This window comes from Rattus norvegicus, chromosome 10, assembly GCF_021556685.1.
Source record: "Rattus norvegicus strain SHRSP/BbbUtx chromosome 10, alternate assembly SHRSP_T2T, whole genome shotgun sequence".
NCBI classification, from domain to species: Eukaryota; Metazoa; Chordata; class Mammalia; order Rodentia; family Muridae; genus Rattus; species Rattus norvegicus.
Window position 1 is genome coordinate 19,648,953 of NC_141543.1, and position 19,689 is coordinate 19,668,641.

Consider the following 19,689-nt stretch of genomic DNA (forward strand, 5'->3'; position numbering starts at 1 on the left):
GTAGTTCCGCGTGCACGTTGAGCAAGTGATGGACCCGCGGGACCGCCCGGAGGTGTAGTTTCCAGCCCAGGCATGAACTCGGGGTTGCGGATAGTGACTCGCAGTCGGAGCCGCGCGACTAGGATCGCGTCGGAAGGGTGTAGGGAGGAGCTCGCCCCGCGAGAGACTGCTGCAGGTAGCGCTGCGCCTGCAGGGGTTTTGGAGGAAAGGAAGGGACGTGGAACTTTAGCTCCAGGCTTGCGTCCCCGGCCGCACCTTCTGACCTAAACTCTAGGCGCCACAGCCGCCTACAAACGCTTGAGTCTCACGTGGCCCCACTCTAGCTTTTTCCAAGTGCTGGGACCTACAGACTGCAGGGGTCCGTAAGACTGGGTTCTGGATGTGTTCATCCACCCTTGTCGCCAGTGAAAAGTTTTAGTCCAACCAGCCTAGCTTAGGACATTTACTTGTTCCAGGCCGTCTGTGGGACACAACTCTGTTCTCAGAGCTGCTCTTGTAGGGCCAGGCTGTGTGCCAAGAACACACCCAGCTAGAAGTCTTCTCCCCCAGCTGGACGGTGGTTCTGAAAGAAAACAGGCTCAGAGAGAAAACAGGAAAGGGCATGGCACTCATTGTATTTGTCCTGTAGCCATTAAGGACCTACTAGGTGCCAACTAGTGGTACTCTGGGGGGCAATTGTCAGAGCCCCTGCACGTCTCCAGCTGGGACTTCAACATAAGTGGCTAGAGCAGGAGTGTGCATAGGCACCAGTGACCCCAGAATCGGTTCAGTAGTGGAGACTCGCTGAGATCCAGGCTGAGGCTTGGTAGGAGCTGAGGAGTGCCACCGAAAATGTTGATACTGTCAGGGCAGCAAATGCTGTGATGTTAGTAGAGTTTGTAGCTCATCCTAAATGCAAGGACTTCTGAAGGGGGAGTGGCATGGTCCAGTTTGGGTGTGAGGAGGTTCTCTTGAATGCACCTCCAAGGGCTTGAGACAAGAAGAGAGGTTACATTATCCTAGAGGCTGTCACTAGTGTCTTGGTGTGCTAACAGGCACTTAGTTGGACTACCATGTACTGTTGTGACAAGGGCAGACAGCACAGCACTTCTACACACAATGTGGTAGATAGTGAACAATCGCACAAACAAGTGAGGAGGAAGTAGCCTTACCCTACCCTCCTATAAAGCTCACGCTCCAAAGACCGAATGGCACTTTCTTGCAGAAGGAAGAAAAAGCCACAAGCCTGTGAGACGTCCACGGAAGAAACAGAAAGTACATGTGGCCTATGAGGTTGCTAACGGTGAGGAAGGTGAAGATGCTGAACCCCTCAAAGTGCCAGTTTGGGAGCCCCAAAACTGGCAGCAGCAACTGGCCAACATCCGAATCATGAGAAGCAAGAAGGACGCACCTGTGGACCAGCTGGGCGCTGAGCAGTGCTATGATATCACTGCCCCCCCAAAGGTAGGCCCCACCTCCACCTGTCCAGGGGAATGCATGTTCTTCCATAGAAGATGTTCACTTCCTCTTAGGTCTCTACTAGAAAACAGAGCAGCTCTCCCAGCTGACACCATACAGGGTGCACCCAGGAAAATGTGCTCCACTGTAACTTTACAGTGTGTACAACATGCATCATCTGTCAATCATTGTGGCCACTGGGTGTGTCAGAGGTGCCTGAGACTTGAGGTGGTGCATTTGGGAACATCCAATAATTCGAGAGAGGCAGACTTCCTTATATTGCATAGGTTCCTCAGACTAGCTGTCGTAGTGCTAACCACCTTCTGACGCTGGGTAACCTGAGTCTCTCTGAATCTGGGCCTTCTTGTCTATAAAATGAGTGGTGTTATTGACCAAGCAGCCACGGTCACAGTAGTCACTAGCGATTGTCTAAATGTCCATCCTGTACTAGGTATGATTCCCAGTAATTGATCAGAGTTTTGTGCTACTCTAGATTAGTCCACGTTAGATGTGACAAGACGGACTTCCTGTTGCATAGCAGGTCTACAGTAACAAGTACATGAGGATTGGTAAGGGACTTGACTAGGACTGGTCACCATCTTGGCCCCTGTCATTGCACAAGCAGGTGAGGAGGTACCAGGTACTCTTGTCGCTGATGCTGTCCAGCCAGACCAAAGACCAGGTTACAGCGGGTGCCATGCAGCGGCTACGGGCCCGGGGCTTGACTGTGGAAAGTATCCTGCAGACCGATGATGACTTGCTGGGCAGACTCATCTACCCCGTGGGCTTCTGGAGGGTAAACATTGCCTTTGGCAACAGAACCAAGAGGGGGCACTGTTCTGGAGATGAGAGGCAGGCATCTCTGACTACTACTTTTCGTGCTTCTGTTCCACCAGGAGTCTATCCCACGGGGCTAGTGCCTGGGATGTTCCTGTGTACATCCCTTCATTTCTCTACCCTCCCACCCAGCTGCCTCCACTTCCCCTTCTTCCCTTCCCCTCCTGGACTCCACAGAGTGTGTCACTCCGAAGAGGCAGCTCCCCTACTCCACAGAACCCTGGGTGGTGGGTGGATCTGTTGAAAGTGGCTCTGTGGGTGGGGCGCTTCCCTTTGGCACTGCGTGGGCCACCGTCTATCAGATTGGTTTTAAATAGCCCTCTCCACTCAGGCACAGGATGGGAACCACCCAGCTGTTGTAGTGGTTGCCTGGGGGAGTCCCAGGCTCCAGTCTTCCTTCCTGAAGGTCCAGGTGCTATTGAGTCTAGGTACAGCTTAGCCTCTGGAGGGAGTAGCGAGGCAGGGGACCTGAGCTGGTTCCCACACCCTGGCCCACAATAAAGGGAGGAGGGTCTAGTCATGCACTGGAGGCCTGCCAGGGGTTCCTTCAGACCTCTTTGCTGCCCTAGGTTCTTCACCTCCTGGAGATGGGGACAGGTGGTTTCCTCTACACAAGACATAGGCACGTGGTGGTCGGTGACTCTGGGCACCTGTGGGTCCTCCCTGGTTAGGCTACGCCTTACCCCAAAGCTGACCCACACCATCTTTCAGAGCAAGGTAAAATTCATCAAGCAGACGACTGCCATCCTGCAGCAGCGCTATGAAGGGGACATCCCTGCTTCTGTGGCAGAGCTGGTAGCCTTGCCAGGTGTTGGGCCCAAGATGGCACACTTGGCTATGGCTGTGGCCTGGGGGACCGTATCAGGCATAGGTGAGTACTTTGCGCCACAAGGAGGGGGAAGTCAGTTCTGAGCTTGATTTTTCTTGGTTTCTATTGGGGTTCCTCAAGTGTTCTTTGTTGTTTTTTTTTGTTTTGTTTTGTTTTTTGTTTGTTTGTTTGGTGTGTGTGTGTGTGTGTGTGTGTGTGTGTGTGTGTGTGTGTGTGTGTGTGTCAAACCAGAGTATCAAAAGGGTATTGTCAGTGTTGAGCAGGCTGGCACTGATGACAAGAACTCACGTTTGCTGAGTTCCTTCTGCACCCTGATCTCTGTGAGGAACCGTGAAGCCAGCTGATCTGCACATCCTGTAGAGTCAGTGAGGAATGCTTCACCTGTGCATAGGTGATCAGTACCACAGCCCTGTGAGCCTGACCCAGGCTTCAGGAATCTGGGAAACCTTTCGGTTTTGGGGGTGGTTTTTGTTTGTTTGTTTGTTTGTTTGTTTGTTTGCTGGGTTGTCTTGTTTTGGAGACAGGGTTTCTCTGTGTAGCCCTGGCTGACCAGGCTGGCCGAGATCTGCCTGCCTCTGCCTCCCAAGTGCCAGGATTTAAAGGCGTGTGTGCACCTCTGCCGCCCATCGACTCTGCCTCAGCTTCTGTGCCTCACACCAGGAAATCTTTCTGAGGTCATGTTTCAGTTTAGAGTTTCTTGTGAGTTAGCCAAACCAAGAGGTGGAAGTGTGTCCCAGACAGAAGAACAACCATAAAGCTGACTCAGAAAAGCAGAAAGCTCTAGGATGGGCGGGGCAGATTGAAGAAGAAGGAGGGGGAGGGGAGGGGGGAAGGAAAGTGATCTTGTGGGATGGGAAAGGAGAGTGATTTCTGGTATCCTTTTTCTGGGTATCATCTTGTAGCATTTGAAGCACCTCTATGTAGCTAGGTTGAAGACAAGCTCCCTGAGGCAGGGACAGCTGTGCTGCCTTCTCACAGCTTTGCCTAGAGTCGTCCCGGCTCCTGTGGTCACATAAAAAACAAGATTTAGCCCTGACCTCTCTTTGGGCCCCCAACCCTTGGCTCCTGCATGTGTCCAGTGGAGGGGTTCCTTCAGAGGTCTCTAAGCTGGTAGCGCTTTTAACCACTGCCCAGTAGATAGAAGGCAGCTAGCTGCCAACCGCCCCCCATACTCCCACAACCCCTACACCCCCACATCCCCATACCCCCACACCCCCGACTCCCAGCTTTGACTAGAAGCTGGTAACCACCTGTTGACATGAGAACAGCAAACTTTGGAAGCGCCTAACCAGGTAGGAAAAGGGTGAGGCCTCCCGCCTCAGTCTCCACTCTTCAGCTCCCTCAACTAAGCAGCCTCTTTGTTGACACTTGAGCTTATCTAGACAGTGTCCTCAGCTGCCTGTGTCCCAGGAGCAGGGAGTGTCTTTGTTGGGTAGCTGTGTGGGGGAAGGGCCCCCCCCCCCCCGCAGGGAATTGTACTTCCAATGGACAGGACAATGCCTGAGTCCCACCCACTTCTCTGTAGTCTGAGGGCCTGGCTACCTGCAATGAGACCCCAGGGTTGCCTCCTGAGGGAAAAATGCATTCTCAAATGAAAAGCTGGAACTATGGAGTTCTGACCTTTGCAGCTTGGTGACCTAAGGTCAAACTCATGGCCTCTCTGAGCTTGAGTTCACAGCCAATGAAGTAACTGCCCTCCTTAATACAAATGCATAGGAATCCCTTTGGCCAAGGTAGGAGGCTTAGACATGTGGTCCTGGGCTGGGCCTCTGAGGTTCTAAAGAGTGTCATCGTCTCTGTGACACTGAGAAGGATGCAGGGTAAGGCTTCCATGATGTGACTCTCAGCCTGCACCTCCAGCCTTTCCCCAGACAGTAAACATGTCAGGGAGCTGGCATGGGTGCCAGCTAGCTCTGAACAGCAACACACTAGGGCAAGCTGCTGCCACCCAGTCCAGTGCTCACAGCCAGTAGATGGGCTGGGAGGGGCCTTAGGACCCAGGAAGACAGGGCAGAGGAAGCAGAGCGAGGCCCTTCCTAATCCAGTCCTCATTCTTGGGAAGCTTTAGACCAAGAGTTTACACATTGGGGTTTGGGGCTTGTATTGTTTTTCCCAGGATAGAGTTGTTTTGTTTTTGTTGTTTGTTTGAGACAAGTCTTACTTTGTAGCCCAAGCTAGCCTTGAACTCAGAGTTCAAGAGTTCAAGAGCCTCCTTCAACCTTTCAAGTGCTGAGAAGGAACCACCATGCCTGCCTTACATTTTGCTTTGTCTTGTTTTGAAACTGGGTTTCTCTGTGTAGCCCTGGGTGTCCTGGAACTCACCTTGTAGAACAGGTTGGCTTCAAATTCAGAGATTCACCTGTGTGCCTTCAATCGAATCACTCAGGAGGCAGAGGCAGAGGCAGGTGGATCTCCAAGTCTGAGGCCAGCCTGGTCTACATAGTGAATTCCAGGATAGTCAGGGCCTTGAAGAAAGATCATGTCTCGAACAAAAAACCAGGCTCCTTACCCCCCAGATTGAGGGCCGAAACTCAGCCACACAGATGCTGTACTTTCTCTCTGTGGGAGAGACCCTGGACTGTCTCCTAGCCACACTTGCTCTGGACTGGGGATTGGGATGGGGACACAGTCCAGCTGGCAGAGTGCCCTTGTTTAGCACGCCCTGTCTTCAAGCAGCAGTGGACACACATGTGCACAGAATAGCCAACAGACTGAAGTGGACCAAGAAGATGACCAAGTCCCCAGAGGAGACACGTAGGAACCTGGAAGAGTGGCTACCCAGGTAGTGTAGCTTGGTGAGTTTGTGGGAGAGAGGTATCCTGCTGTGTTCCACACTGACCTGCCCCTTACCCTCACAGGGTGCTATGGAGTGAGATCAATGGACTACTGGTGGGCTTCGGCCAACAGATTTGCCTTCCTGTCCATCCACGATGCCAGGCCTGCCTCAACAAGGCCCTGTGTCCTGCTGCCCAGGGTCTCTGAGGGTTTTGGGCTTCCTCTGGCTAGTGTCTCCAAAGTGCCTCTGTGGGGAGGGGTCGTAAGGTTTGGGGGTTGTTTGCAGAGCATGTAATAAAGCTGAGAAGTTTTTCCACGGTTGATTTCGTGCCCCGTTGGCTTAAGATCAGGTCTCGAAGCATGTGTGTGAATGCACTGTGTACACTCCGTTCACATGTCCGGGCAGGATTGCCTGGGAGGCTGTGTGGGGACATACTGTATCCTGGGGAGTGGGGGAGGGAGGGAAGAGAGGGGAGCATAAACCCAGGAGGGAGGAAACAGAGCCAGCTGCAGCCAGCTGCTGGGAAGCCTGTGGGGGAAGCTTCCCTGTGAACTCTCACACGCTGTCCTGCAGCCCAGCACTCCTCGAGACCTAGCTTCCGAAATTGCACTTGGCCTGTGCCTGGAACCCACCCCATGTTAACAGAGGAAATCTAGACACCCATTCTCTGGACTACTGGACACAAGACTTAACAGGTCTCAGAGACGTAGAGGGAGGAGAGGATGGTGTCATTCCTCACTTGCCTAAAGGGTCTTCTGGAATGGGCCTTACTCCTCACCCCTGCCCCTCGACTGAAGACTCAGAAAACACACAGGCGCCAGAGTTCGAGGCAAGGCCTGTTTAATTCGAGGGCGCGCGTGCGCTATGGCTTATGAGGCAGACTGCGGTGCCAGTGAGTGAGTCTGGGGAGTTGAGAGCACTGAAGAGAGGCCAAGGGTAGGAACCTGGTAGGCATAAGGCAGGGGCCAGGCCCAGGTGCCTAGGATCATACCCGGGAATGGCTTGCCCAGGCCCACATTCCAGGTCCTGGAGTTGCACAGCAGGATAAGCGGCTTGTCCGGAGGCTGCCCTCTTAAGAGTCATGGAACACCCATCCTCTGGCCCCTCAGAGAGCCTAGGCTCTGCATTCCAGAACCCAGCATGTGGGAGGCAGCACAGGGGTAGCTAGGCAGAGAAGAGAGGCCTGGTCCAGGGACCATCCCATATGAGGGATGGGACAGAGGGACAGCTCCTCCAGGCACAGCTGGGCCTGAGGTCCCCTGACTGTCTGTTCCCTGGTCTCTTCTCGGGGTGGCGCTGCTGACAGGGCGGGTAAGAAGGGGTTTGCAGAGAAAGGTTCTGTTTTATTGCAAGTATTAGGAGTGAGTCCCAAGGGGTTGGGGGAGGGGGCTCCACTATTAACTACAAACATATGTGGAGCTGGAGAACTTTTAGGAAAAAAAAAAAAGCGAAAACATGAATTCCTTTCAGTCAGCAGGCCCAAGGCAGAACGGCTAAGGCCCTTGGCAGACCACCACGCATACTCCCTCTCTCACTCTTTTCTGTCTCTGTGTCTGTCTTGGCTGGCTGTGCCTATCTTTCTTTCTCTCTCTCTCTCTCTCTCTCTCTCTCTCTCTCTCTCTCTCTCTCTCCCCCTCTTTCTCTCTTTCTCTCTCTCGGTTTCTCTCTTCTCTGATCTTGCTATGACAGCCGCAGCACCCAGTGGACAAGACAAGGGTTCATGGGGTCGTGGGTTGGTTTCTGGGTGGTGTAATACCACCTTCCAGTCTGCTGAGGCTTGGGGAGCTCTGGAGAGGCCCAAGGTCCGTGCAGGAAGAGACCGTGGGACCCCTGGACAGGCAGAGAGGGGCTCAGAAGTTGCTGAAGATCTCTCGCTTCCGGTTCCAGTCCATCTGTGGTGCTCTCTTATTGACCCGAGTAGCTCGAGCCTTCTCCTTGGCCTCGGCTGCTGTGGGGCTCAGGTGGAGACCACTTTCCTGGAAGGGGTCTCTCTTCCAAGCACTGCCATCCTGGGGGCAGGCAAGGTACAAACAGTGAGCCTTACCCGTGGCAGCCACTTTCCCAAGGAACTAACACCAGTGGCCACCTCAGGGCCCGGACCACTAGCCCAAGAGGCTTCTTGGAAGTGGTAGCCCACCATCTTGGTAGGTATCTCCACAGAGACCCAATCTGAAGGCCTCCGAAGCCCCATGTGTGAGCAGAGTTACCTCATTGTCCTTCTCTGAGCCTGGCAGGTCGCTTCGGGAAGAGCACACGGAGCCACCATTGAGCTAGGAAACCAAGGGCAGGTTGTGGTTTCAGCATCCCCATCCTGGTGCACCCAGATCTTCACACGCGCACACACACACACACACACAAAGCTTCAGCCAGTCCTTGTTCAGCAGTGAGCACACTTCTGTCACTGCCCGGGCTAGGGCACAGCTGGCACCTAACAGCCAAGTCCAACCTGAGCAGTCATGACATGGGAGAGCAGCTGTGGCCATGGGAGTCAGCTATGCGAATTCACCTGTTGTCAAACCAGGACTAGTACCCCAAGAAGGTAAAGATCACTCAGTAGTCATGTAGGAACAAGGCACGGAAAGACGGCCAGGTATCTGCCCACATTGTGCGTCTGAGCTGCTGCCAACCCCTATACAGACTCCACAGTGGCTGGGGTTTTTTTGGTTTTTGGTTTTTGGTTTTTTTGTTTTGTTTTGTTTTTGAGACAGGGTTTCTCTGTGCAGTTCTGACTGCCTTAGAACTCACTCCGTAGACCAAGCTGGCCTTGAACTCACAGATCTGCCTGCTTTGGTTCCCAAGTGCCAGGATTAATGCCTGGCTAGCATGGGTGTGTATTTTTGAGGTAACCAAGCCAGATAGGTTTCACAACTGTGCAGAGATCTCCAGGAGAGGCAGCCTCTACCATGTCTAGGGACACGGGTAGAGGTATACCGATGGTCCCCTTGGGCACACCCTCTCACCTGGGCAAGGCTGGTCCCGTTCGTGACTGGTGATGGCAGTGGACCTGTGGGGACAGCAAGTTAGCGGCTGCACTGACTGACCCTACCCTCTGCCCCGAAGGCAGCATCCTACCTTCCACGTGATCCTCGGTGGGTACGACCCGCAACCGTTTGAAGTGTTCATCAGTCTCGGGGTCTACAACCAGCAACCGGGCCTCATCCTCCTGTGCCTTGATTCTGGCAACAACTTCGGCATGGCGCAGCCCCTCCACATTCTGCCCATTCACCTGCCGCCACCCACACAGGGTCAGAAAGGCCTGAGGGGCCCAGTCGGCCCAATGCCACCCAGCCAGGTGTGCCATCAAATATTCATCGAAGCCACCAGCAGCCAAAGCAGCTAGAAGAGTGCCAGCTCAAGTTCCCTGTGTCTTCCCTCCTCCTGCAGGGACCCAGGGCCATACATGGACACTCAGGGACATACAGATACAAACACAGGGACTCAGGGTACCTCAATGAGCCGGTCTTGGGCCCGGAGGCCAGAGAGAGAAGCAGGAGAGCCAGGGTCCACAGAGCGGATGTATTGGCCAGGCCGAGACTTGTCACTGTGCAGGTTGAATCCGTAGCCCTGGGGTCCCCTTCGTAAGTGGCAGAGCCGGGGACGCAGCTCTCTTGGGGGCCCATTGACATCCTGCAGAACCACAGAAAGTGACATCGGGCTCTATCCGCAGCCTCCCAACCCTCATGCTTTAAGGGACCAATCCCCAGATTTCATTGACAACGCTATGTGCCCTGTGACTGAGAGGTTTGGAGGAGTTACCTGTTACACAGCTTTAGCTGTGGGGTTAGGGACACAGCATGTCACCAAGCATGTAAACATCTAATGAGATAGCTGCTGGCAGGACCTATGGAAGAATCCATAGGGGGCACTGTGCACAGCTTGGGGATCTCGAAGGAACCAGAAGGGATAACTGCCCCATCCGAGGCTCAGGAAGCCTACCTTTAGGTTTTGCCTCCCCCTGTCTCCCTTCTGGCCCCCCTTCTCTAGAGCTAGTACCCTGGAGGCCTGAGCAGTCTCGTTTTCTCCTCATGGACTTCAAGAGGCTCCCTGGGTTACCGTGGCAGCTCTTTGCTTTAGAATTCCAGCACTAACTCCTGGAGTCACTGCCCCAACCCCATGGGCCCAGAAAGCACGGGCAGCCAAGTTAGCCTATGATGCTCCCTAACCCACAATATGGAAGGGCTCATGGTACCCACAGGGAATCCCCCGCCACTGCCCCAGGCTGCCCTTCTTTACCTCTGGCATCCTGCAGTAGGTCTCTGGGCCAGGAGGCTACGCAGGAAGGGGCCAGCCTGCTGACCTCCCACCCCAGCCAGGGGCCACGCCAGAGATGCTGCCTCTGAATGGTCAGCAGCTGCCGGTGCCTAGTTACACAGGGCCAGCGGCTGGGGTGGGCAGGCAGGTGGCAGCTCAGGTTTCTGGGTGTGAGTGCAGGTGACAATGTAGTAGCAGGGGGCATTGCCTCCCTTCCACTACTACTCTGCCCCCTCATGGCTGATGCTGAGGGACTCTGGAGAGGAAAGGCTGCTTCCGGTCTCAGGGCAGATCTCTAAGACTCAGGTAACTCCTTTCCCCCAAGCCTGAATACCTCTACACTCCTGCTGTCCACTACCACCACCCCTCTTTCGGTGTTTTGGAGAACCCAGGCTAGCCTCAAACTCCCAACTCAAAGTGATCTTTTGCTTCAGCTTCTGAGTGCTGGAATTATAGGCATAGACCACACGCTTAGCTCCAAAGCCTAAGTGTGGGTTGAGCCATGTCCACAGGCAGCAGCCAAATGCAGGAATAAGTACACTCTTCTATGCTGGACCACTCCTAGTTTTAGGGTTCTGGGATAGCCCTTTGTCCTGCCAGCACTCAGGACCCCTTCCTTGATCCCAAGGCCCAGCTAGATTCCTCTGGATTGTCCTGCTGAGATTAGGTGCATGGCCACCAACTGCACCTTTACACCAAAAATTACAGATTAACTGTCCCCTAGGGGCTCAGCTAGGCAATACTGCCTGAACTCAGGGTTGTAAGGCCTCAGAGATCCTCAAACCCCCACTGCATAGAACTCTCAAAGACAGAGCTGATGGTACAGGTTTGGGGACAAGGCCCTAAGAGCCCCTAATCATCAGCCTGGGACAGCCAGAGGCTAGGTCACAGAGGAGAGACTGGAGAAGTAGAGACAGAAACCAGTCCAAAACAGTACGAGGGAATGTGTGACCACTCCTGGCACAAAGTCATGTCCCAGCAGACAGGGTCACATCATGTGGCCATAGGGACAAGACATCCAGGCTTACGCTCATAAACAAGCAACACAGACACACACAGCCACCCACACATGCAAACTTAGATCCATGGCACTGGCCCTGTGACCTCTTCCCACGGCCTCTGCTGTAGCCTACAGGGCAGGGCTTCTTGGGGCTCCAAAACGGGAAGCAGGACTTGGCACGCTATTGTGGCCATGAAACTAGGGGCCATTCCTGAGAGGTGGTTGTTCTGGCCAATCCCCAGTCCCAATCCAAAACAGCCACTTCTCAGCACAGGCTAAAGGATTCCCCTTATTAACTTGCCTAAACCGTCTCTGGCCACAGGCAGAGTCCCAGTGCTGACAGGCCTAGCATAAGACCCTCAAGTACAAGGACTGCAAGACACCCCCCAAGTCCGTGGAATACAGGGGAGGCAGCTAAAGCAAGCAAGTGGGGGTAGGGTGTCCCAGCGAACAGCGGGAGGGGTGCATTGCTGGAATTCTTCCTCCCAGCCCTAGCCCTGAGCACACTTCCTGCCTTCTTCAGACAGGCCCTCCGGCTCCCACGGGCTCTGAGACACTTAGGCATAAAGCTAGGCAAGCCCCAGCACCCCCACTGAGCCTATAGCCAGACAAAGGCTGATATAGGGGTGCCATGAGAGTCAGGCTTTGCCCCCCCACCAGATAATGACTCACCAGCCCCAGCAGAGAAAGGCCCCCATTGTTTATAGGGGTCCATCTTGTAGGCATAAACATCCCCAAGTTCCCTGCTCTGCCCCGGAGATTGAGCTAAAGCTGGGGTCCTGACTGGCCTCACCCCCATCTGACCTGAACAAACCCCAGTTGAGAGTTCACAGGAGGGGCTCCTGAGGTGGAGGCAGGCAGCATGGTAATCCAGGAGCGAGCCATGAGACGTGGCTAGGGGTGGCTGGCAGGAGGTGGCCAGCCTGGAGTGGCAGAGCTCTTGGACCAGATGAGACTGTCACCCCACTTATCTACCTCCCACTGTGACCCAGGATCCCTGGGGATGGGTGGGGACGTAGTAGGGACTGACTCATTTTGGATAGCAGGGTGGTTACTGAGCCCCCTCCCCTGTCTGGCGTCCCCCCCACCCAGCTTGGTTTCCGTCCCAAGAAAGGAAGGAAGGAAGCTGCTGGAGGCCCTGCCCTGCTCCAGGACCCAGGGCAGTGGAGACGGGGAGTCAAGGGAGGGAACCTTGGCTGGAGAACAGAAGACGGTGGATGGGGGAGGGAAAAGAGAAAAGCGGGAACCAGGGGAGCCCCCAAAGCGGTCATGCTATCACTTTGCTGTACACCATCCTGTTCCATGACCACACCTGCAGAGTCGTGCCAGCCATAACTCAGTCCCCCAAGTCCTCCAGGAGGTGCACACATGGTAGGGCCAAAGGGGTGGAGAGGCAAGGGCCAACACTGCCTCCCTGTCCCTGGCACTGCTAGCTGCCGGGTCTCCGTTTGGGGGCTGTCCCTGTCCTCACTGTTAGAATCAGCTCACTGCAGCTGCAGCCACCCCCAGCCCTGAATGGCCTGGGGCTGAGTCACCACTGACTAGGCCTTCCCGCCCCCAAAGGGAGGGGCAGACCATATCAGCATTCTCCCTTGTCCCACCTCCCCTATCAGGAAAGCTGAGAACACAGGATCAGCGAGGATGAAAGGACCCTAGACTGGGGGGGGGGGGGGGGGGGCACCCAGTGGACATTCACCCTGCACAGAGCAGAGGTGTGCAGGCCTCACCAGTCTGCCAGCCACCAGTACCCCCAGCAGAGCTCAACTTCACAGAGGGTAACCCTCTGCAGTGCCTACACCCAGCCTGAGACAGGCTGTCAATGAACCTGGTTCGTACAGGTCTTACGAGGCTCCCCTTTCTCTTCCACGGTAAGAATGTCCCTTGGGTTCCTCTACCTCCTGAAGTCCTTGTCCCTAGGTTTGACCCATCTACAATGGGACAAGCCCATTGTACCCCCTTTTGTTCCTCTAAAAATATACCCAGAGGAAGCCCCCTCCTAGGGCTTCCTGCAACCCCTCCAAGCCTGAAATAGCAGTGACAGGGAAGGACCCACCCACAGCCAAGGGGCCTGGGCCACCCCATCTCCAGATAAGGCCCCAGGGTGGATTTTTCCACAGGAAGGTGAACTGGGCTGTTTGCTTCTAAATGAATGGACACACGCCTGAGGGTGGGGGGGCTTCTTCCTAAGGAGGAGAAAGGGGTGCTGGGGAAAAAGGGAGGCTCCTAGTCCCCATCCAGAGGAAGGTGGGCCTGGCACCATCTTCTTCCCACAAAATTCCTACTAAGATTCCTGATCTTAAACAGCCCAGCCAGAATGCAGAATCCACACTAGGCTTGCCACCTGCCTTCAGGTCTCCAAGGGAAAGAATTCAACGGATGCAAAGCACAGGCCTTGGCCCAGGTTGACCTAACTGGGGATGTCATCTCCTAACCTCCAGACAGGTCCCACAGGGACCAGCCCACGCCTAACCAGTAGGAGACACGTGGGTGAGATCAGAGGTAAATGTTAAGATCTGAAACACATCCAGAAATTTCAAACCTGACACTCCACCTGTGGTAAGCCAATGGTTCTCAAAGTTGGATGTGAGGAACCACTTGGCTCAAGTAGTAATTAGAAGACAAAAGAAACAGTAGTACCAGGTCCTCCCGAGAAGTAGAACAAATACCCTCAGGCCCTTCCTCCCTGCCTCAGGTTCTGCCTAGGTAGGCTTCCTAGAGGAAGGTGGAACAGACCCTCTCTTGTTTTTTTCTGGGTCTCCTATCCCAGAAGGATAAAGGTGAGAGGAGGGGCTACCCATCAGGGGCCCTGGGACCGCAGTACACAGGGTTCCAGCACCCTCGGGAAGTGGGAACAAGGACAGGAACTGGAACCCAGTTGAGCTGTACCTGTGTCCTCATAAGAAGCGTCCGCACGTGGGCCCTCCACTCCCTTTCCCTAGGAAGCCCCTGTGTTCTGGATCCCACACACTCCCGCCCACCCCCATCACTGAGCGGCTACAGCACTAATCCCTGATGTAGGATCTAATCCACCCAAGGGCTTCAGAGCACACGGATGGCTTAGACATGGATGCTTCAGACAGAGTCGTGGACAAAACCCAGGATGACAGATACCTAACACAGACATTCAGATCTTTAGAGCCACAGTAACTCCTCAGCCACTGGGACCTCCAGCAGAGGGAACAAAGGCCAAAAGAGTTGCTTCAGGTGGTCACCAATGGCACAGAGTGGCTACTGCAGTAGGGAAAGAGCCCTAAGAGGAAACGGAGGCTTATAGGAGTGACCAAAGGGAAGATTGTTATCAAGAGGCAGTCAGCGATGGTGGTTCTGGGAAAGACTCATTGTTCCCACAGACAAAAGCCCACCATACCTTCTGGCCTGTGTCCGAGCCAAGACTGCCTGAGCATGCCCAGTCCGGCTTTGGCTCCCAGGGGTTGTGGGCTGGCGGAAGCCCTCGATGGGCCATCTCCTCAGTGCAGGTCAGTTGCCGCCGGCAGAGTTCCTCATCTGTCTCCTTGTCCACCACAAGCAGCTGGGTCTGTCCCTCCACAGCCTTGATCCTCTGGACCACCTGGAATGGGTGTGAAGCAGGACCCGGTCAGCAGGCAACACCCTGGGCAACACATGGATAGGGCACCACTCCCGGCTAGGCCCAGGCTCATGGACAGAGGGCAGGGGTTGGCCTGCCAGGGGTGGGTAGCTGGACTGAGAGGCCTGCGGGCTCCACCCCCCACCCCCAGTTTCCAGCAGCTCCCTCCCTCGTCTCCCTGGAGCTAGGGCCCAGGCTGCAAGTACTTCAGGGTTCTCTTGTGGCCTTGTGTTCTCGGCAGGTGGGCTCCGGAGGAGCTGCTAGGAACAGCCAGATGGGAGAGTCAGAATCTGTTTAGTTGAGCTTCAGGATTTCAGTCTGGTCTGTGCATGGGTACGTGCTTAACTGTGTGTGTGCGTGAGTGTGTGTGTGTGTGTGTGTGTGTGTGTGTGTGTGTGCATGTGCATATGTGTATGCTTTGTGTGTATGTGTGCATATATGTGTGTGCTTTCTGTACGTGTGTGTGTGTGTCTATTTTAAAGTCTGGGGTTTTGGTCCAGGTGTAGGAGAGAGCAATGTCTTTGTTGACCCCAACTTCAATTTGCCTCCAACCAGGACCAGAAACCCATCCCTGCTGGACCTGCTTAGAGGTGAAGACCTAGGAATTCTAAGGTGCTCACACACGTCAGGTAAGCAGAACTCATCTCCAGCAGGTACCGAAGCAGAACAGATCTGCGTATCTGTCTGGATGGGTTGGATGGGTGCCTGTGAAGTGTGGGCCACCGTGGATCACGCAGGATGTTAGTATGTGTTCAAAGGGAAAAGTGCCCAGTGGACATCTGAAGGGCAGGAAGCATTAACAACCCCACCCCACAGCCTGGGAGTGAAGAGGCAGGATCTCCAGCGTGACTCCATGGAGTACATACCACCACAGATATGAAGGTCCTACCCAGCCAGGCCCATCTTTACCTGGCCCCTCAGTGATCGTCCAAGATGACCAAGAGAGCAGAAGGATCCCAGCACTAAGGAGCTAAGCCAGTCACCCACAATCTCTACATATCAGTAGAATGGGAGTCTTGGTTTTGCCTCCTATCTCCCTGAGCAGTAGAAGGATTCTACTGTGGCTCTATGTGAAAGTCTTTAGAGACTAGACTAGACAGCTGCATTCCAGCGACGGCTAGACGCAGGTAATACCAACTCTGCCAGCCTCTCCCTTGCTTTTAGGGCCAACCACTGGGCTTCACTCCCAAACTCTTCAGCACACAACCAAATCCAGTGGTCACAAGGCAGGTCGCCGGGAAGATAGAAGTTCAACTTTAGCCCAGCAAAGAGCCACTCTGCTTCCTCCAAGCCTCAGGACTGACCACTCACGTAGGTCTTGGACTTAGTGGTACTAGGGTTCCAGAATAAAAAAGGTGAAGGGAGACTGAACCCTAATCAAGGTTTTAACTGTGTCTACCCCTCGGTGGAATACGGACATCCCAGAGGTAGGATCTGCAGAGAGACTCCGCCACATCAGCCCTCCTCCTTCCAGCTGCCAGCAGGCAAGGGTTGCACAGTGACCTCTACAGGGCCAGGCAGCTCCCAGGAGGAGGCTTTTTCTGAGCCCAAGGAATAGGCTGCCACTAGAGCTGACTCCACCAGACCCAGACACACCAGCCATGAGAAGTACACTAGTATAACCAGGCAGGCAGGCACTCGTGAGCTCGCACAGGCGCGCACACACACACACACACACACACACACACACACACACACACGCACAGAGTCAGCACACATACCTGATGTGTCTACACAAACCTAAGCACACATTCCAGCACTGACACAAGTATGCTCTCAGCCACTCCTGGAACACTTGGGTAGTGTATTCATATGGATGACCCCAGGGAGACCCGCAAGCACACACACATAACTCACACACGAACAGAAATGCATCTATACCACAAGGCCACAAGGTGCCTTCACCACCTCCTCCCCCTCCATGGCACACGGAGGCCAAAACTAGCAGAAGCAGCCAGGGCCCTGGCCAGAGTAGCCGCAGTGCGGCCCCTCCCTACCAGGATGTCCTCCCTCCCCCGCTTGTGCAGGACTGAGCTTCCTCACCAGGAGGCCAGCTGGCGGGCCACGTCCCACACCTCAGTACCCGAACAGCAGGCCCCCATGGGACCCTTGACCGGTCCCACGATAGGGCACGCCGAAGGGTGGTCGAAGGCATCTTGGCCAGCGCAGTAGGGATGCGCCCCTAGGAGGGAACCGGGGGGCGGGGCGCAGCGCAGGGACCCACCTGGTGATGCGTCTCGCCCTCTACGTTGACGCCGTTGACCTCAACCAGGCGGTCCCCGGCGCGCAGCGCGGCCGCCTCGGCTGGGGAGCCTGGCTCCACGCGCCGGATGAACTGGCCACGGCGGCCTTTCTCGCCATGCAGGTGGAAGCCGTACCCTTGCTCGCCCCGCACCAGGCGACACAAGCGGGGCCGCAGCGACTCCGGCGCGGCCATGGCACCCGCTGCCCCCTGGCTGCCCGCGACTGGCCACGGCTCACACCACCCGCAGGCTGGAGCGCGGAGGCGGCAGAGGCGCGGGCGGGAGAGCAGGCAGCGGCCTCGGTGGCTCCTGCTCAGCTCGCGTCGCCTCGGGCTCCGACTTCGGCTCTGGCCCTGGCCCCTGCTCCTGCTGCAGCACCGCCCCCGCGCCCGCCCCTTCCCCGCCCTCCTGGCTGCCCCCGCCCTAGCCTAAGCCCCGCTAGCTAGGCCCCTGCCTGGGCGCCCAGAAACCCTAGGACTAAGGAGTGGGATTTCGCGGTCAGGCAACCCTCGAGTTCCTGGGAGTCCTATCTTATCCCATTTGGTCACCTTCCCTAGCGCCAGCACCTTTGGCTTCTGTTCCAGGAACCACTTTTTTTTTAGACACCTGCATATGCTACAGTGAGAGGGGTTCCTGAAATGGGAAGCCTCTTAGAGAAAGGGTCCAGTCAGAGACACACTACACAGACGCCAGAGGGGAAGTGCAAGGACCACTGCGCCCCTTCCTGGGATGCACCCCACCCTCTACCTATCGGGACTGTGCTGCCTGCTCCCTCTAGGTCCCCAAAGTTGTCTCATCCTGACCCAGAGAGCAACAGGCAAGAATAAGAAATTTAAAGAGACTACAGCAACCAAGGTCTTTGGGGCCAGCAAGTAGGTGGCCCCTGTTCCACCCAGCAAGTGTCTGTCTTCCGTATTCCCCTGTTTTTTGGGAACATGAGTTTATCTGGCAGAGATGGGAGGTACGTGCTGCCTTCCTCTAGACCCAGTATGAACTGTGCTAAGGACTTTGGCCCCTGAGCTCTAGGTGGTGATCTGTTGTCCCAAATTAAGCACCACAGGGTTCCCATTCCCGGTTCCTAGGTCTGTAGTCAACACATTCTTAGATTTACAATTGCTTAAGTTCTCATCTCCCCTTACAGGACAACAGTCCCACTGAGAACCCCTTATGCATTCGTACATGGTTTTCCAAGAACAACCCTAGAGAAAACCGACCATTTTACAGACCAGGACACTGAGGCCTGGAGAAAATCCTCTACTAGAGTCCAGTACTGTGAGACTGCACTTTCACCTTAAAGCTTCCTCCCAGGCTGAGATCTCACCCGCAGCCTGCTTCTCCCCAGTGCACAGCTCCTCACTTACCTGGTCCCCCTGAGTCAGGTAAAGCCAGCTCAGACAGTTCCCCATGTGGATAGGAGATGCGCCCCTAGCTCAATGTTCTCCTCTCCCTCCCCTCTCTCCAGAGCCCTTAACTGGGGCTTTCCACCTCCACCCAAGCACTAGGACCCGCCTCTCAGCAGCATCCTAGCCTTAGCCTCTTGGGTACCCACACCCTAGTGGCTGCTCCTGAAAGGCACTTAAGCTGTAGATACATTGTTGCTCCCTGCCCCCAGCCTTCTCTGCAGATTCTAACTGATGCTGCCACAGGCTCTGGCCTGGCTGGCCACTTCCATCTATCTGTCTGCTTGCCTATCCAGAATTTGCCTGTCTGTCTTAAGATCGGTTTCTCTGGGTCAGGTCTAATGCTGGTTGCCCGTGGAGATTGTTAATATGTATAAACTGTGTGCTCCCTGGATATCCCACTCGTGTGGAACTTGGAAGTTACCCCCACAATAACCAAGAACATTCCCCCCATCACCTTTGTGGTCACACTAAAGAGGATGGTAACTCCAGGCCCAGGCCGGGAGTTGAGAAAGGTAGGGGAACTCTTTCCACCCTGACCTTGGGCCCTTCAATGGCTCTCTTGCCAAGGGCAGGAACATGTGGTCTCAGAGGGATCAGGAGCCAAAGATGACACAGCTCTGCAGTCCCAGAGTACTAGGAAAGGAGTTCCCAAAGCAAAAGGACTGGAAAGTGCCAAGGAAGGTGACAGAAACCTGGCGGGGTCTTACCCATCAGTGGACTTGAACAACATCAAGGAAGCCTGGGCCAGCAATATGAAACAGCAAGGAAGGGAGGCCAGGAAGCCAGGAGTCAGCACCTCTGTGATCCCAGCACCCAGGAGGCTGAGGCCCAAAGGTCGTGAGTTTGTAGCCAGCCTGGATAGAATGTTTCAAAAACAAGAGCTAACAATGGGGCCAGAGAGATGGCTCATCTGTTAAGAGGACCGGGGTTTGATTCCAAGCACCCTTATGGCGGCTTATAACCATCTATAACAGAATCCAATGCTTTCCTCTGGTTTGCAGACGTAAATGCAGACAAAGCAACCAGATACATAAAATATAAAAACAAATCCTCCTCTGCTCCCCAGACAAGGTTTCTCTGTGTAGCCTTGACTGTTCTGGAACCCAACCTGTAGACCAGGCTGGTCTCAAACTCAGAGATCACTTGCCTTTCCCTCCTGACTGCTGGGATTAAAAGTGTGCGCCACCATTGCCAGGCAACAAATGAGTTGGTTGTTTTTTTTTTTTTTTTTTTTTTTTTTTGGTTTTTTGTTTAAAAAAAAAAAAAAACTGAACAGGCTGGAGAGATAGCTCAGCGGTTAAGAGCACTGACTGCTCTTCCAGAGGTC

General features: G+C 54.8%; 2 protein-coding genes across 6 annotated transcripts; one reads left to right on the forward strand and one right to left on the reverse strand.

Annotated features, from left to right (window-relative positions):
- The first annotated feature begins 2 nt into the window (after positions 1–2).
- Positions 3–6,200, forward strand: Nthl1 (nth-like DNA glycosylase 1). Of its 2 annotated transcripts, none has more exons than XM_087571188.1 (6): positions 3–52; positions 1,205–1,443; positions 2,063–2,233; positions 2,986–3,145; positions 5,780–5,885; positions 5,962–6,199. In XM_087571188.1, the coding sequence occupies exons 2-6, from the start codon at positions 1,369–1,371 to the stop codon at positions 6,083–6,085; spliced, it is 636 nt and encodes a 211-aa protein (XP_087427314.1). In that variant the 5' UTR covers positions 3–52; positions 1,205–1,368; the 3' UTR covers positions 6,086–6,199. The 2 variants fall into 2 exon arrangements, with proteins under 2 accessions (XP_087427314.1, NP_001099198.1); NM_001105728.1 differs by having other exon boundaries at positions 7–175; positions 5,962–6,200.
- A 502-nt stretch (positions 6,201–6,702) lies between these two features.
- Nherf2 (NHERF family PDZ scaffold protein 2) lies at positions 6,703–18,427 on the reverse strand. 4 transcript variants are annotated; one of them, XM_087569341.1, is made up of 7 exons: positions 18,321–18,427; positions 14,498–14,698; positions 9,327–9,506; positions 8,952–9,105; positions 8,840–8,883; positions 8,087–8,149; positions 6,703–7,888 (listed from the first exon to the last, which is right to left on the reverse strand). In XM_087569341.1, the coding sequence occupies exons 1-7, from the start codon at positions 18,363–18,365 to the stop codon at positions 7,730–7,732; spliced, it is 846 nt and encodes a 281-aa protein (XP_087425467.1). In that variant the 5' UTR covers positions 18,366–18,427; the 3' UTR covers positions 6,703–7,729.
- Between the last annotated feature and the right edge of the window lie 1,262 nt (positions 18,428–19,689).